The sequence below is a fragment of the Stylophora pistillata genome, chromosome 10 (assembly GCF_964205215.1).
Source record: "Stylophora pistillata chromosome 10, jaStyPist1.2, whole genome shotgun sequence".
Taxonomy (NCBI): domain Eukaryota; kingdom Metazoa; phylum Cnidaria; class Anthozoa; order Scleractinia; family Pocilloporidae; genus Stylophora; species Stylophora pistillata.
This window is the reverse complement of record NC_142528.1, coordinates 15,797,462-15,815,065: the sequence shown is the minus strand read 5'-3', so window position 1 is coordinate 15,815,065 and position 17,604 is coordinate 15,797,462. Positions and strand designations below refer to the sequence as shown.

Below are 17,604 nucleotides of genomic sequence, written 5' to 3'. Positions count from 1 at the left end.
CATTGGTTTCTAAAACATCGAGCGACTAAGACAATGATAGGATGATAGTCCATCGTGGGTTATCCTCTCCCTTTATTTTTCCCGGTTTCCCTGCAGTTGACCGGTAATCATTTGGCATTACTACACGGAGGGAGGCACTAAAAGCCGGGGTTCAGGGTACTACTGACTGAGCTACTGGACCTGTACGATCCAAAGTGAACAAGCCCATACCTCCCTCTACTCCACCTCCTGATACTTTCTCGTGAACTCCTCCTTCGACCCCCAGATATCCAAACCATGCAGTCACAACGAACGTCAAAATATTTTGAACCAATGTAGAAATCAAACTCTTGCTTAGAAAAACCTGTGTGACTGCAAACAAAACTAGCAACAACAACACAAATGCAGACAGAACGGCAAGGGTAAGAATTCAAGACATGATAATCACATACATGTTTTGGTCTGCACCAGACTCTTCTGAGGCTTCATACTTAGGTGCGCCGCAACATATAGTTCGGATTTTTTATAATACTGAGGTGGGCGAAAAACATCGTAGAACTCGGAAACTAGGAAAAAAAAATTGCACAAACAGCAATAACAGCCCCTAAAATAATTGTAAAACCCCAAAATGGTTCTGTTATTATACCATGCAAAATCCATAGCAGGTGACGACATGCCATGAATACTGCTGGATAAAGAAAAACACAAGAACATAGGGATTTTGCTAGTCGAGTATCCATGACCATTGGTTAGCCCTGGGTAAGTACTCTTAAGGCATGCATAAATATTCAAATCGTTTTCCTTGTATATGTAGTCACACCATTTTCCTAGTCGGAAAAGATCAATCAATGTACGCCCCAAAAGCACTCCGACATAACAATCTGTAGTTTTTGCAAGTGCCCAAATGTTTACAGTGAGTTCCCCAAAAAGATTTATACAGATGAAATCATTACTGTTGCAGTTTTGTTCCAAATTTTCTCTTTGTTCCATGTTCTCATCTTCTTTATCGCCCATGAAAAAGTACTCATTACAAGGCTTATATAAAGCAAAATCCAACAAGAATAGGGTAACAGTTTCTTCAGCCTAGAAAAAGCCTTCCCATCATCATCATCATCACAGGCATGTTGGTGGCCCTAAAAATCCTAAAAATCCCTAATTTTTTTGGCTATCCCTAAAAAGCCCTAATTCTTTAGAATTTTCCCTTAAATCCCTAATTTTTCTTTCTTTCCGGTAATAACTGATGTCCAATGTCGTTGAAAGTGTCTCGACAACTTCTATCAGTGACTGGTAAGCTATTTCAGCTGTTTTTGTGCGCTTTTCTTTAAGATTTCTTCCCAAATGATATAATTTGAGGGAGGTGAGTTGTGCTCATTTTGCTTGAGCATATCTATATGCTCAAGCACTAGGTTTGTAGCACTCTTATACTATTTCATTCTCTGTAAGAGTTTGAAAATAGTAACATCTCTTTGTAGAAGCTCTGACAGAGACTGCAGCAAACAAGTTTTTCATTAACTGTAGTTCTGAAACAATACTTCTCTATTTTAGTTTTTACCTTAATATGAATGTAAGGGCATCCACATAACTTACTCAACCTTTTTATTCTCACTGATGAAGCCGTTAACAGCGCAGATTCAAAAGGTAATCTTATTATAATATTCATTCTTTGGTCTGTCTTGCAGTTTTGTCTCAGAGTGTTGAGTAATACTGTGAACCACATGTAACTTGTAATCACGCCACACGGAAAGACACAGTTTTAGAAAGCCTGGTTAGGAAAAACAGATCGTAATGGACATCTTATTGGACAGTGGTTGAAAGAAGATTCAACACCATACAGAGTGACATGCACATTGCGTGCTTCTTCCTTTAAATGTGACAATTCTGGCTTGCAGCAAGTTATGTCACATGCTGATGGAAAACGACATAAAGCTGTAGCAAGTCAGCGATTTAGCAAAGCCAGAAACATTTTTCGACTTCAGAGAGATCTGGAGCATGTGGACTGAACGGCAGAAGTCACAATGACCAAGTAACTGTTGCAGAGGCTGCATGGTGTATGAAAGTAGCAGTAGGCAAATACAGTTACAACAGCTGTGAGGATTTGCCTGACTTGTTTCGATTCATGTTTCCCTGCCCCTACACAAATGACTTTTCCCTTGGTTGCAGTGAGGTTTCATACATGATCTCAGACGGTTTGGGACCTTATTTTCAAGAACTCCTGTACGAAACCATGAGGAAAGAAGGCAACCCATTTACGTTGCAGTTCGATGAAACGGTCACTATGCAAAACCAGAAGCAGTTAGACTCACTAATCAGATTTTGGTCTGAGGAGAAAAGATAGGTTGTGACACGTTTTCTTAAGGCATTGTTTTTTGGCCATGCAAAGGGAGACATTGTCACAGATTCCATAGTTTCGACGTTGGAATAGGTTGGTTTGAATAAAGAACAGTTCCTCAGTACGGGCTCAGATGGTCCAAATGTGAATAAGACAACTCGGAAGTCCCTAAATGAGCACCTGAAGGGATTGGGTTTCCCTGGTCTTGTCAAATTCATGCCTTGTAATGTTCATGTCGTGCATAACAGCTTCAGACGTGCCTTGTCTGAGTATGGTCAGCATACTGAACAACTGGCCCTTGATCTGTTCTATTGGTTCAAAGCACATCCAGCTCGTAAAGAAGATTATTTCAAAGCACAAACTAACCTTGGCTTTGATGAGCAACTGTTTACTCGTCACGTTCAGTCCAGATGGTTAACACTCATTCCAGCTTTGACAAGGATAGTTGACAACTGGGAGTCTATCTGTTCATATTTCTTAAAGGAACTTCCAAAGGTAGCTAGTGCTGAAAGAACTGGAAGTGTTCTTGAAAAAAATTAAACTTAAAGACGAATTTGCAAAGCGATACAAGAGAAAGATGCCCTCATAGAAGTGCATTTCCTTATCACTGTCAAGCCAGTAGTTTGATGGAATCTTAAGTACCTTCCAACGCCAGGAACTGCTGATCCATATCCTTCATAATGAGTGCCTTCAACTGGTGAAAAGGCTTATGTTGCGATTTTTGAAACCTGAAATTGCTGATAACAATTCAAAGAAGCTACTTCAGTTAGATGTGCAGAAAAGTGACCATCAGCTACCTGACAGCAGGATGGAAATTGGGAAACCGACTCGCAAAATTCCCTGTACACTGCCGCCTAGCTACCACAAAATTTCTCTGAAGGGAATGAGGACTTTCCTGCAAACTAGTGCCATCTACCTACTGAAACATTTTCCCATTGGAGATACAATTGTTCGGGACTTGACTGTCCTTCATCCTGAGATGCGAGAGATTGAAGCTGGTGACCACTGCCTTAGAAGAATAGCACAGAGCTTACCTCAAGTGTTCAAGGGTAATCAAGTCCCAATAGTGGTTGATGAATGGAAACTGTACCGGCACCAAGAGATTCCAGAAGACTGGTACAAGACACATGACAGTGAAAGTACTCGTATCGATCATTAATGGGGCAAAGTAATTCAAATGAAAACATTGTCAGGCACTGAGATGTTTCCATATTTAAATAAACTTATTAAAGCTGTGCTTACCCTTTCCCATGGCGATGCTGATATTGAGAGGAGCCTGTCAATCAACAAGCAGGCAATTGGAGCAAATAGAACACTCCTAACTCATGAGTCACTCAATGGCATCAAACAAGTCAAAGACGCAGTAACTGGTACAGACGGGAAGATCCACGTTGTGGACTTTTCCAAGGAGCTCATATCATGTACCAGAAACGCTAATGATAGAGACAGACAAAGACTGGAAGAGCAGAAAAAACAAGAAGAAGCTCAGAAGAATGAAAGGGTTAGAAGAAAAGAAGCTGAAAAGCATAAGAAAATAGCAGAGGAGAAGGCATTTGAAGAGAGAAAACGGAAACTTAAGGAGACTGAAAAGGGACCTGCAGAAGCAGCACGAGGAAAACCAATCGAAGCTGAAGGCTCCAGAGGCATTGTTTAATGAAGCCAACCAGAGATTAGCTGGTCCAAAGATTTTAAGAACAAAGTGGTTGTAGCTCAGGGCTTATTGGAAATTGCCAACAAAGAGATGAAAACTGCACAGAGTGAAATGGAAGACTGGCAGAAAAGGAGAGCATCTTTAGACAGCAAACGCTTGAAAATGATTGATAATCCGAAACACTAGACTGCCCTTCTGTTCATAATTTAGCAGTTAGGATGCGATGCTTAAATGATTTTTAGTAGTTTGCTCTTCGTTATTTGATCATAGTTTTTCTGAATGGTCAGAATTGAATCATTATGTTGTTTAAAATTTCATATTATCAATCATTGATGTTGTTCTTGTTCAGTGCACACTTGCACTGATGTTATATGAAGGATTCATTCTAAGCTGCATGACTTCAATGGGACACAGACACCCTACATCAACTAGGGCAGATATCCTGATAATCAGTACCATTGTATAATTTACAATGAATGATCTGCCTACTACAGAAGAACCTGTACTAATATTGAATAAATAAATGTGTTTGGTTTCAGGTGACAGTTTTAAGTTTACGATACCACTTCAAATTTTATTGATGTTGGATTTACGCAAGGCCTTTTCAAGACACATTCTAAGGATGGCCATCCTCTTGTTGAAAACTTTGTATATTACGATTTTAATTGAGTAAGTATGCTTGTGTTTGGATGGGAAAAAAATAAGATACATTACTAAAAAAATGCCCTAAAAAGCCCTAATTTTCAACCATTTTTCCCTAAAAATCCCTACTATTTAGAGAAAAAATCCTAATTTTCCCCCTAAATATTGCTAATAGGTCACCAACATGCCTGTCATCATCATCATCATCATATGGAATGACGCACTCAAATGTGTTCCGACTTGGATCGAAAACGAGTGGACTAACCGCTAAATCCCGCAACTACAAAACAATAAACAGAATCATTATTGTATGGCACAAGCATTTCACAGGAAAATATAACAATCGTAACATTCATTCCAAGCTACGTCCGGGACCCGAGAGGCGTATCTTCTATGTCCTCAATAGTAACGATATGACTGATGTCACTTGCCGCCTATGCGCTGTTTTTTCTTCTTTCTTTCTTAGTTTAATTTTTTGCGAAATTAGTCTATGATAAATAGAAAAATATTTTTTTTAAGTTCTTTAAGGCTGCCGCGGAACCCTTCCCTAAGGAACAAGCGATAAGACAAAAATGAAAAGGAACAGGTAACGCACATGGAGGAACTCTGCAGGCACATGGAGATAATAATATCTGGAACAGACGGTCATTCGAGCATGGGCGCTTATTAGAGGAAATGCGGTAAATCAGAAGGAGTAAATTTTTCAAAGACCGCGAACTGCAAATGCCCTAAGTAAAGGGCTCGTGCACTTTGATTAGCCTTCGGAAAAAATTCACTCGTACAGATTTATCCCAAATTGCACTCGAATTTATGTGATTACCTATATTAACTGTTGTGCCGCAGAGGGCAAGTCAAACAATTGTTGGTCGGAGCAATTTTTAATTGAGATGATTCCTTAGAAAAAAAAAGTTATCGAACAATCGAAAAATTTATTTCAAACTTTCCTTAAATGTTAGCTACCATTGTCTATTTCGAAAAATACAACATTAAAAAAAGGTTACCGTGCTTGTTTTAGGGATATGATAGGTCAAACGTACCCCATTTATAAAGGGATAAGTTTCTTAAAACTGTGGTGCTGCGTCGGTGGGGGACCCCATTTATGCCTGTGCTGGCACTAGTCACGCGCGTCATTTCATCGGTTCACGGTAAATTTTACGGTAGCTGGAAGAAAGGATTTTTTAAGTAACACTTGAAAAAAAACTTGATGGGTAGAAAGTCTGGTGTGGCTGGGGACACTGATATATAACTTGAGGAAAACGCGCGCAATATTAAACTTCATCAACTCAAAATGTTCCTCGAGTGGTTTCTTTGAAGGTCATAATTTGCATCCTCGAATAACGAGCCTCGTGCACGCTTTAAGCTTTTAATTCTGAAAGAATTATTTGGCAGGGATCTAACGGACGACCATTTTATTTCTACCATGGTCAATTTGTCGTCGTTGAAATTTGTTATTGATAGTTTGGCAGATAGAGGGGTGAGTGGGCTGAGTCATTGAAAAGATTTAAAAGGCCTCCAAGCAAACTTTGAAACATATCGTAGGTATCTTTCACAATCTGAGATTAAAGCATGACTTTTCGGCGACGACATGTAACCATTATCAAATGTAAATTATTATAAGTTCAGTGACGTTATATAAAGAAAGGAAATTGTGAATTGAGCAGAATAAAATGAGACGGAGTAAAACAAAAGAATGTAGATAATTAAATGAACGGTTTCGCTGCAATGGGGTCTTTTTGAGCATTAAGAGTCGGTCTCTTTGTCCCGCTTCTCGGCCGTCCGATTTTGTTTGTCACTCAACACTCGGTCCTATTAATTACCGTGATTGATCATGGCGCATTATCACGCGATCTTTGCGGAAAGAAAAGGAGTTTTCTGATTAGTGTTTCGTGCTTAGCAACCCCCTGCGATACAACTGAAAAATCAACAACAACAACAACAACAGCGTTTATTTAAACAGATAAAAAATTCAGCACTGAAAGCTGATGTGGTCGTGTACAAACAATAAGACTAAATTCCTAACTAATTACAAGAAGACTAATGCAAGATTTCTACATATTTACAACAATAAAAATTCTACGTAGTACATCATTATAATATACGTGGCTTAAAAATACACTTGAGTGACTTTATAAAAGCGTCAACGTCTTGAATTGATCTCATTTTATTTTCCAGAGCGTTCCACCGAGTAATTGACTCGTATGAGCATGATTCCTTGACCATATCGGTCTTAGGTCTGGGTAACTTAAATGTCATTTTCCTCCTACGCTAAGAAAGGTTGACAACTTAGCCTTACCACACCACAGTTAAGAGCCTTCGCAATCTTACAGAGTTTCAAGAGGCAGCAGTTTGAGCACTCAGACGATGGATTATTCCCAAGCAGAAAGCAACGATAAAGCCATCTTTGCAGTGAGAGAAGATGTCCACGATCTTCCTATTTACCGAAGAAGAGGAATGGCATGTGCCGTTGATGTGGGAAAGAAGCAGTGCTTGCTAACATGGGAGGGTGTTTTTAACGAGGGCGATCATGACCTTGTCAATAACAAGTCAGTGAAATTTAATCGGAGGTCGAAAACCTTTTCTATAATAAAGCTAGAAATTTTTCCGGTTCACGGACGAATCCGGTCCGAAAATGATCGAAATATTTTAGTGTGGGTTTACCACGAACGCTGTATGCGTTTTGAGTGTATCATACCCACTGATTTTGCACCGCTAAAGCTTCTCTCCTGCTGCCCTTGGTCAGAAATGTAGCGCATTCGTCAGAATCAAATCGTCGTACATGCATGTTAAGGACTAACTGCGCGATTCGGAATTTCAACTTGGGCTTATGCCTTGGAAAGCCCAAGTAATCAGCGTCTTCTGCCGAAAAAGGCCGCTAAATTTGCGAAGGGATCAAGCTGCGAAATAATGTAATTTGTGGTAATCCTACTTAGCATAAATTAATATTTTGCCGGCACGTATCGGAGGACTGGGGGTGGCTGTGAGGTACGCCGAGAGTTATGGGATCGTGGTTTGTAAGATCGTTAGCAGGGCAAGGCATTCTACGGTCAGCCTTCACTGTGTGGAGCTTTTCGTTTTCGTTTTCGTCTTTTGTATAAATTTAGAGCGGTACTTGCATAGTACCTTAAGTAACTATGTAAAAATGTCAGTCATAGGATACCCTAAAACCCCAAGGGTGGCACCACTGCCTTGATCGGGGGTACACGTTCCCCGTTTTTTCCACCTGCTGGTTTTTAGGGGTTTTCGTGTCCGGCTTCGGTGCATTTAGTTCACTTCAATTGTAATAGACTGCTGTTAGCATATCGATTTGGCGTTACATAAACGGTGGCTTGGCTGGCCAACCCGCCCAGATATCAACTCTTTGTCTGTCCGGTTGAGTAGTGAAGGCAAACTCGATACTTTGAGTTATTCAACATAATGATGGAAATTAAGAAGGAACGGTGGATTGGCAGAATGGCGGAATATCTTAAGAAGCAGAATAACGGAATATCCTAAAACAAACGTCTCAAAAAATAAAATTGCAATAAAACATTTATAAAAAAATACTTCCAGTTAACAGGCGAAATTGAAAGAGGCATTAGGTAATCATCGTTGGAGCCCAGAGGATACGGGAACGGAGCCATGAGGCTTTTGAGCTAGTCCCTTAAAATTATTATCATATTACTATTATAATCATTGTTATCACTGTAATTATCATTTTTATTTGCTAACATACCATTATTGGTTGAATCTCATGCAGACAATATATTCTTGAGTCATCTTTCTCTTGTGGGACAGGGTACTCATAAATATGTGGGATGCAGCAGGATTTCTGTTTTGCGCGCGAAACAAATATTTTGCAACACTACCTTCTAGTGTCATTATACAACCGCTACTTCTTTTCAATGCTACAAACGTTGTGCTATATCAGTAGCCACATGTAGTCTATGCATTCGTGACAGTGTTTCTCAGCTTCCACATCCCTGTATATTCATTAATTTATTTTTAGTATTTTGCAAATAACTCAACACTATCTTTATTCCATAGAAGGTCAGCACACACAGGCATCCTTCAGTACAGACTCTACAGACCAGTCCACTTTTTTGGAACCTTCTGAAGAAAGTAGGAATACACCTTGTGTATACAGTTCATAAATCTCACATGACTAGGTCCAGGCATGTATTGGACTTAGTTTAGAGGGAAATGAGTTGTTAGTTAAAATCAAGGATAGAGTTGGTAATTGTGTTAGAGTGAATCTTTCATGATGGTAGATGCTTATATTTATTAATCTTAACAATGAACAGGAGATTCTAGTACTAAATGTAAAAAAAGATGGAGTTTGGAATGGATAAATGGACCTGTTGAAATGAAAAATATAAGTCACCGTGCTCGTTCAAGAGCTTTTAAAAGACCATCGCAACTCTTTGGTGATAAAAAAAAAAAATCGTGCTCTCGCAATGCACATTTGCCTATTCGCCTTCTTACGTGATTTTTATGTACTGTAAACGATGCGCAATGCAATACTGAGGAATCACCTTAAGGCGAAACATTGGGAAAACTACAGAAGCTCAAGGCTTCGATCAGATAATCCATTTAATCAACATGATACTGAAGAACAACTTTATTTTAGAGTTGAGATAGCTGACAAAGGGAATTCTGCCGCCAATGGGCCAAAACCTATCGGTCTATGAGAGATAATTGTAAGCACTATGGGAAAGACTTTTTTCTTCTGGTCCCATATTATCCCTTAAACCCCCCCCCCCAAAAAAAAAAATTGTTTTCCATGATACCACGCACTGTTTATGTTTACGTGTACTCACCTACTTGTTTACTTGTGACTATTTGTTTTTTTTTACTTGAAACCACAAACCTGAAGCAGGGACCTGTTAGCGAGAAAGACCTTTTTAATATTTCCCGTCAAGTTAAAGAAAAACGTAAAAGACTAGGTAGAGCCCTTGAGTTAAAAGATGTGGATTTAGGAACAATAGTGGAAAAACATTGGCAGGACACACCTGAGCAGTCCCAACAGATACTTCTGAAATGGAAGAGGTCAAAGGGGAATAAGGAAGCCACTTACTATGTCCTAGCACTAGCTTCGTATGATCGCACTGTCATGATAGACAATGTTGTAAAAGACAAATGTCTTTCGTCAGCTAGCTTTTAAGCCCACATGGTGAATCAGAACATGACTTCATACTGGTAACAATCAGTCATCCTTAATAAGGTTATCATTTAGTTTCCTTTTATAGCCCTCAGTGCAGGTGTCGTAGTAGGGCGAGTTAACAATATGAAGCGCGCGATCTTTTCTTGGACCGGCCATGTTTAATTTGGAGTTATAGTCGACGGTAGGGGGAGGGGGCGTGAAGGGGCGAATGACTCCCCACTCTCACCCACTCCTTATATTTTCACTGTGGCCTACCCTCTTGGTACAAATTTCTTTCTCTCCCCAGCCTTCCGCTTTCATTAAAATCAAACATGACGGCCAGAATTTTGTATAGAAAATACTGAGCACTCGCTCGCCAAAATTACGCCTGCTCTGCAACTGAGCTGTTTCCTTCATTACGTCATAATAAGCTGATTTTGGAAATATTTTCGATATTGCTCATATTTCTGGATGAGGGAAAACACTCAGTGACAAAAAGTTTATCTAAGTAATTCTGACAAAGAGGCTTTTCTTTGTGGGTCAGATCTGTAAGTTAGTTGGCTTACTGTAATTTGAGAAACAAAACGAAACGAAATATGAATCTGTAATTTGCAAAGGGAAATGTTCCACTACGGAAGTGAACAGGCGGTGTGCGTAGTGCGATTGCATTGCATTGTGGTAGCGTTATTTTCAATATGGCGGTAAAAATCGGCAGATTTTGACTGAACATTCCGTAAAAGTTAGGCCGTTCCTTTTTCCTTTCACTGAAGGTAAATATAATTTGATATATTCTGAATATGTAGAAGTATTTTTCATATGTATTTGTTGGGTATTCTATCATTCTCAAGGACAAACGCAAGCACTGTTTTTTAGCATTTAATTTGACACCGGTTTTCGAGAAGGTCAATTTTGTTGTACGTCGTAGTTTGAAGCCTTTCAAAGATTTGTATGGCTTCTTTTATCCTTCTTCAATAGCTCAGACTAAACACGCTCCAACGGTACAAATGTTTCATGCATTTTAAGTGATAGTGTTTGAGGGTTGTTACGAAAACTAAGACCCCGAAAACTAAGACCCCGAAAACTAAGACCCCGAAAACTAAGACCCCCCGTCTTTTCATTGATTTTCACTTTTCCGGTGGGTCTTAGTTTTCGTAATTACGAAACCTCATTACGAAAACTAAGACCCCATCTCATTTTTCTTTATATCTATCAATTTTTTGAAGGTGAGCGGGAGAGTTCATATATCATCTTGATTTGTTGCTTTTTCGGTTGGATCGAAGAGCCTGGTTGCTTTAAGATTAAGTGGGATTTCCTGTAACCTTTCCTTGTGTTTCGAAGTATTTTCTCGCGCGACGGGTTATTCATAATTTTCCTCCAAGACACTGAGCTATTTTTAATCGTTCTACAGGATGCAAAATTAATGGAACTAGAGGAAATTTTTTTAAATGGAACAGTTCAGACTTAATCAGGGTTTGCCCACTATATGAGTAGTGTCGTTTGTTGTAAAACGGAAAACGTTTTTTTATCACATTTCAGGTAGGATCTTAGTTTTCGAAAAAAATATTGTTGCAAGTTGCATGCACGACTTTTACGTGTAACATCCCTTCATGGAACTGAATCTTTTTTTTAAGTCGCACGAAGAGTTGAATCGTTTTCTACTTTCTGCAACAATTTTTTCAAGCTGCACAACAAAAATGCTTGTAGTATGGCTCTTGCAACTTGTTTTGCCGCACCCTGTAGTCGACATATGCGTCATTTTCAACTTACGCAATTTTTGTCGCGAGACGAGTTGCATGGTATTTGTAACGTGTAACATGGTACGTGCAACTTGCAACAAATTTTGTTGCGAGACAAGTTGCAGGAAATATTGTTACGTGTAACAGCAGCTTAACGACCGTATAAAGTGTGCAAACCCTGATTAATTCTGAACTGTTCCATTTGAAAAATTTCCTCAGGTTTCACTATTTTTGCATCTTGTTGAATGACCCAAAACAATTGCTGTGTATTATTCAATTTACTTTTCATGCGCTTTTTACATTTCAACATATTCTCATAAAATAAAACAAATAAACAAGGAAAATAAAATGGGGTCTTAGTTTTCGTAATTAGCTTTTGTTATTACGAAAACTAAGATCCCACATGAAATGTGATAAAAAAACGTTTTCCGTTTTACAACTAACGACACTACTCATCAAGTTGGCAAACCCTGATTAAGTCTGAACTGTTCCATTTGAAAAAATTTCCTCAAGTTCCATTGTTTTTGCATTTTGTAGAACGATTCAAAACAGTTGCAAAACAATTCTAAAAATAACTCAGTGTCTGCGTCGCGCGAGAAACCTTCGAAACGCAAGGAAAGGTTGTAGAAAATCCCTCTTAATCTTAAAGCAACCAGGTTCTTCTATCCAACTGGAAAAGCAACAAATCAAGATGATGTATAAACTCTCCCGCTCACCTTCAAAAAATTGATAGATATAAAGAAAAATGAGATGGGGTCTTAGTTTTCGTAATGAGGTTTCGTAATTACGAAAACTAAGACCCACCGGAGAAGTGATAAATCATTGAAAAGACGGGGTGTTAATTGCTGTCTATTATTCGCTTTTTACATTTCAACATATTCTTTTTATTAAAATAAAACAAAATTGATAAACAAGAAAAATGAGATGGGGTCTTAGTTTTCGTAATGAGGTTTCGTAATTACGAAAACTAAGACCCACCGGAAAAGTGAAAATCAATGAAAAGACGGGGGGTCTTAGCTTTAGGGGTCTTAGGTCTTAGTTTTCGGAGTCTTAGTTTTCGTAACAACGAGTGTTTGAGACCCATTTATGGAGTGAAAAGGCCCATTGATGCGTTTAGTGCGTTGCGTTACATAGTGTTACTGCTGCAAGGACAATTATTATAAGTACTCAATCGTGTTGTAAATATACTTTCCTAAGTGAAGGAAAATTAACTAATCGCAAGTGTTGTATGGTAAATCTTCTATCTTGAACATTGAATGAAGGACAGTTTAATTAGAGCAATGAAAAGAGTCACTTGATCCATGAAAACCTTTACCTTGCGTGAGGCTACACGCCGGAAAGTCGGAAAGCAAAAGGCAGTCGACCGTTGAAAGGTGTTGATAGGCCTGTGCGTCTCCTACCATTTGCTAGCGCTTTTAAATCTACTGCCCTCAACGTTTGGCTCTTATTAGGATATCTCTTGATGACTTTCCTTTGCGATGTGATAATACGGGTTAGTTTTGAGGTGTCATTTCCCCATCTGTATGTTCTTGAGGTTTGGCAAAGCCGGATAAGATTGTGCTACAAAAGGCAATATTTTCTTCGTTGCGCGCGCCATTTTCTTTGTTTTAAAGTATACCTTTCTCCTGCAAAAATAACTATAGAGATACGTTTCTCAAAACCCTCATCTAGGTTTCCTTCATTCTCGAAGGGTATTTTGTATGAGTAATAGATGTAGACGTCAATAAAATACTATTTTGGCTTAAAATAAAGGTGACTTTCAGAGGAGAGTTAAAAGACGTGAATAATACGTTACCTTTTAAGCTTTAATTACTATGCACTGATTACCTTTAATTACTTTGTACATTTTAGTTTTAATTTGCTTTCTAACTTTTTCATAGCATTGTACCGCGCATTTGATCATATCTGCATGGAAAAGGCGCGTTATGAATTAATAATTTTATTATTATGATATTCTACCCGTTTACCTTTGACGCTAATTTGTTCAAAGTAGTAATTGTATACTATTCTAGAACCAATAAAATTGCATGGTCCTTGATGTTTACTTAGAATACGATAGATAGATGGTTTATTTGCTAAAAGAGTTGCAGTCAAAAACTGAAATACACTAAGAGAAATATATGCATATATGGATATATGAATATGTAAAATATGAATATCGACGATCCTAGACAATCATCGTAATTCTACCTATTAAGAATTATAAAAAACTTGAATTATAATTAATAAAAGTGGATTGACAATGCTTCGTTTTACATTTAGGTAGTACAAACTTCGAACTTCTCCTAAGATTATAGTTCAAGGCTTTCACTTCTGGGAGAAGAGGGTGGAGTCTATGATTCTTATCGGTGGCGATCCGTTCGAAGAACTTTGACGTAATGACCTGACGCCTTTTAGAGAGTGGTTGGAGGCCAGCTTAATTAAGTGCTTCAGCGTAACTGCGCTCTGGATAAATAATGCGCATTGCACGTTTCTGGAGTCGTTCAACGAATAGAGAGTGACAAGGGTGTAAGTTAAGTAAGCTAGCTACCTGTACTTATCATTAGTTTCTAAAGCATCGAGCGACTAAGATGGTGATAGGATGATAGTCCATCGTGGGTCATCCCCTCCCTTTATTTTTACAGGTTTCCCTGCAGTTGACCGGTAATTGTTTGGCATTACTACGTGGAGAGAGGTACTAAAAGCCAGGGTTCAGGGTGCTACTGAGCTTCTGGCCCCCCTTACAATCTAACGAACTCCTCCTTTGACCCCCAAATATCCAAACCATGCAGTTACAACAAACGTCAAAATATTTTGAACCAATGTAGAAATCAAACTCTCGCTTAGAAAAACCTGTGCGACTGCAAACAAAACTAGCAACAACAACACAAATGCAGATAGAACGGCAAGGGTAAGAGTAACAGACATGGTAATCACAAACTTGTCTTTGTTTGCGCTAGGCTCTTCTGATGCTTTATAATTATTAGGTGCGGGAAAAACATCACAGAGCTCGGAAAGTAGGAAGAAAAAAATTGCGCAGACAGCAATAACAGCCACTAAAATTGTAAAACCCCAAAATGGTTCTGTTATTATACCAAGCAAAATCCATAGTAAGTGATGACATGCCATAAATATTGCTGGATAAAAAAAAACACAAGAATATAGGTTTTTGCTAGTCAAGTATCCATGACCATTGGTTAGGTGTCGGTAAGGACTCTTAAGGCATGCAGAAATATTCAAATTGCAAATATTCAAATTGTTTATGTAGACACACCAGACTACTCGTCGAAGAAGCACGATAAATGTACACCCCAAAAACACTCCAACATAACAATCGTTAGTTTTTGCAAGTGCGCAAATGTTTACAGTAAGTCCTCCCAAAAAAATTAATACAGATAAAATCATTGCTGCTGCAGTTTTGTTCCAAATTTTGTTTGTGTTCCATGTTCTTAGCTTCTTTATCACGCACTGCGATGAAAAAGCGCTCATGACAAAGCTTACATAAAGCAAAATCCAACACAAAGAAGGAAGTAGTTTCTTTAGTGGAGCCTTCTCACCATCATCATTATCATCATCATTATCATATGGAATGACGCACTCAACTGTGTTCCGACTTGGATCGAAAACGAGTGGACTAACCGCTAAATCTTGCAACTACAAAACAATAATCAAAATCATTATTGTATCGACACAAGCGTTTCACTGGAAAATATAACAAAATATACATCCGGGACCCGAGAAGCGTTTCTTCCATATCCTCAATAGTAAGGATATAGATGATGTCACGTGTCGCTTAGGCGCTATTTCTCTCTTTCTATCTTTCTTTTCCAGCGAGAAAAGAGAAGAAATAATTTTTTAAGTTCTTAAGCTACTGTGGAATTCTTCGCTAAGAAGCAAGCAAAGACCGAACAATCTTAACGAGCAATCTGCCATCCTAAAGAAATGCCGCGGAAAGTTTGAGTGCCTTATTCATGAGATGCTTTTATTAAGGAAAAAGAGGACGACTCTAACACTCAAAAAGACTCCATACGCCGCTTAAGCGCTGTTTCTCTCTTTCTATCTTTCTTTTTCTGCAAAAATAGTCAGTGAAAAAGAGAAGAAATAAAATTAAGTTCCTTAAAGCTGCTGTGGAATCCTTCACTAAGAAGCAAGCAAAGACCGAACAATCTTAACGAGAAATCTGCCATCCTAAAGAAATGCTGCGGAAAGTTTGAGTGCCTTATTCATGAGATGCTTTTAATAAGGACAAAGAGGACGACTCTAATACTCAAAAGGACTCCATTCCAGCGAAACTGTTCATTTAATCATGTACATTCTTTTGTTTTACTCCATCTCATTTTATTCTTGTCCAATTTCACACTTTCCTTTCTGTATAAACGTCACTGAAGTTGTAATGATTTACATCTGATAATGGTGATGCGTCGTCGCCGAAACATCATGTTTTGATCTCGGTACTTTTAATTATGAAATTGCCATAACAATTTCTTCAAATGTGATTGATGCACTAGCTGCAATATTTTTTTACTAATTATTCTGTAGGGTTGTAATCGGACGGTTGGCTGTAATCACACACCTGTAATGGGACATCATGACGCATTATCATGAAATCTTTGTAGAAAGAAAAAGAGATTTCTGATTGGTGAGAGGAAAATTTTGCCGACTTAATGACGCACCGAAAGCGCAGAAAGGGTGCTCGTGCCACTCCTACTCCACACTGCACAATGCACGAGGAGCGGACCGCTAGTTTTATCGCCCCACCTCTCTCCGCCATCCCTTTATCTGTACATTTTTCCTCTTCGATGAATTGTTTTAAATTCCTTTAATTTAAATTACGCAATAAAAAATATAAATCACTGTGCTCGTTCAAGAACTAAAGACCATCGTACCTCTTTACCTGGCCATTAATTGAAAAACCATACCGTGTCTGATTATGTAACTAATATTTTTATGCGCAGTACAGAATGGGCATTGCAATACTAAGGAATCACTTTAGCTGTTGAAAGTTATCCGTGATTGCTTCGTTTTTGCTTTACTTCGTTATGTGATTGGTCCAGAAAACTCGCACCACTTTCTGAACCCATCAGATTCAAAACTAAAACCAATCGATCGTGCTTCGCAGCCTCCCGCATGCATCCATAACTCAATAGTGTACGCTGTGGTGTTTACCATTTGTTAAATAGTCAACATTTACATTTAGTCACTTCTCCCTTGAGACTAGCACGCGGCGGGGTCTTTGTTCCTTCATTAATGTTAGCCTGTGAACACGCGAGGAAAGGGCGAAGAGGAAAGCTGGAGGAGAAAGAGTCAGGGGGTTGGGGGAAAGAGTGTGGTCGACTCACCTTCTACTCTCGCCCCCTCCCCCCGGTCCACTGGCTGCTTCAGACGAAACAACCTCTAACCGGAGCCAGTTTGTAGGCGACTCCCTCGCTTTCTTTGAAGACATTTAAACTAGGAAACTAAATCTGGAAAGCAAAACACAACTCAGAATAGAATGGTCATTTACCGTGGAAAGGAAGTATATCATGGTGTCTTCGTTGTAGACAGGAGAGTGTCTGCAGAGTTCTGGTAGTGTTATGTGCAATTCCCTTTGTCTTCTGTTTGGAAAAATCGCCCCCAAGGAAAACCAGTTCATGGAAATCAGGCTGATTTCTCCTCCGCTGACGTACAGGCACGACATACTCCACTTAAATTTCCTGATTTCAAATTTTGTTGATCGAGAAACATTTTCCTTCGAAGTATGTGAACTGTTACTTCCGTTTGAATTTGCCCCAGCTGTCTTCAGGAATTTCACCGTGATGTCGATCAGTAAGGATGGAAGATTCACAGAGGGATATACAGCCCTCGATATGTTGAAATAATTGTCAAAAGGAGGCTCAGAAGACGTCAAATACTTTTGTATTTGGTCGTCGCGTTCAATGCAGGTTCCAAGAATGAACTCAAAACTCAATCCAACGATCGCAAAGATGACTGCGAGCTTGATACACAACGAACGTGGAACCATAGTGACTTTCTCGCGGGCACAAAAACAACACAGTCTCAGTCTTTCAGGAGTGTTTGATGACGGGAACCGCTAGTAGTCTGAAGGAGACATTTAAAATCGGAAAGCGGAAGAATATAGAACGCTCAAGGTCTGCGAAAGACTGCTGACCACTTAGACAATTTGCTCTAT

At 39.0% G+C, this 17,604-nt stretch overlaps 1 protein-coding gene and 3 pseudogenes across 2 annotated transcripts in view; 1 reads left to right on the top strand and 3 right to left on the bottom strand.

Annotated features, from left to right (window-relative positions):
• The window catches only part of LOC148721943 (uncharacterized), a 547,091-nt pseudogene that overhangs the window by 86,500 nt on the left and 442,987 nt on the right, over positions 1-17,604 (bottom strand). The window lies entirely within an intron of this gene.
• On the bottom strand, positions 152-1,696 carry LOC148721960 (uncharacterized; annotated as a pseudogene).
• LOC148721959 (uncharacterized) lies at positions 1,963-3,962 on the top strand (annotated as a pseudogene).
• Positions 13,508-17,557, bottom strand: LOC111333308 (uncharacterized). Its single transcript, XM_022938849.2, has 2 exons — positions 16,939-17,557; positions 13,508-15,089 (listed from the first exon to the last, which is right to left on the bottom strand). The coding sequence occupies exons 1-2, from the start codon at positions 17,434-17,436 to the stop codon at positions 14,184-14,186; spliced, it is 1,404 nt and encodes a 467-aa protein (XP_022794584.2). The 5' UTR covers positions 17,437-17,557; the 3' UTR covers positions 13,508-14,183.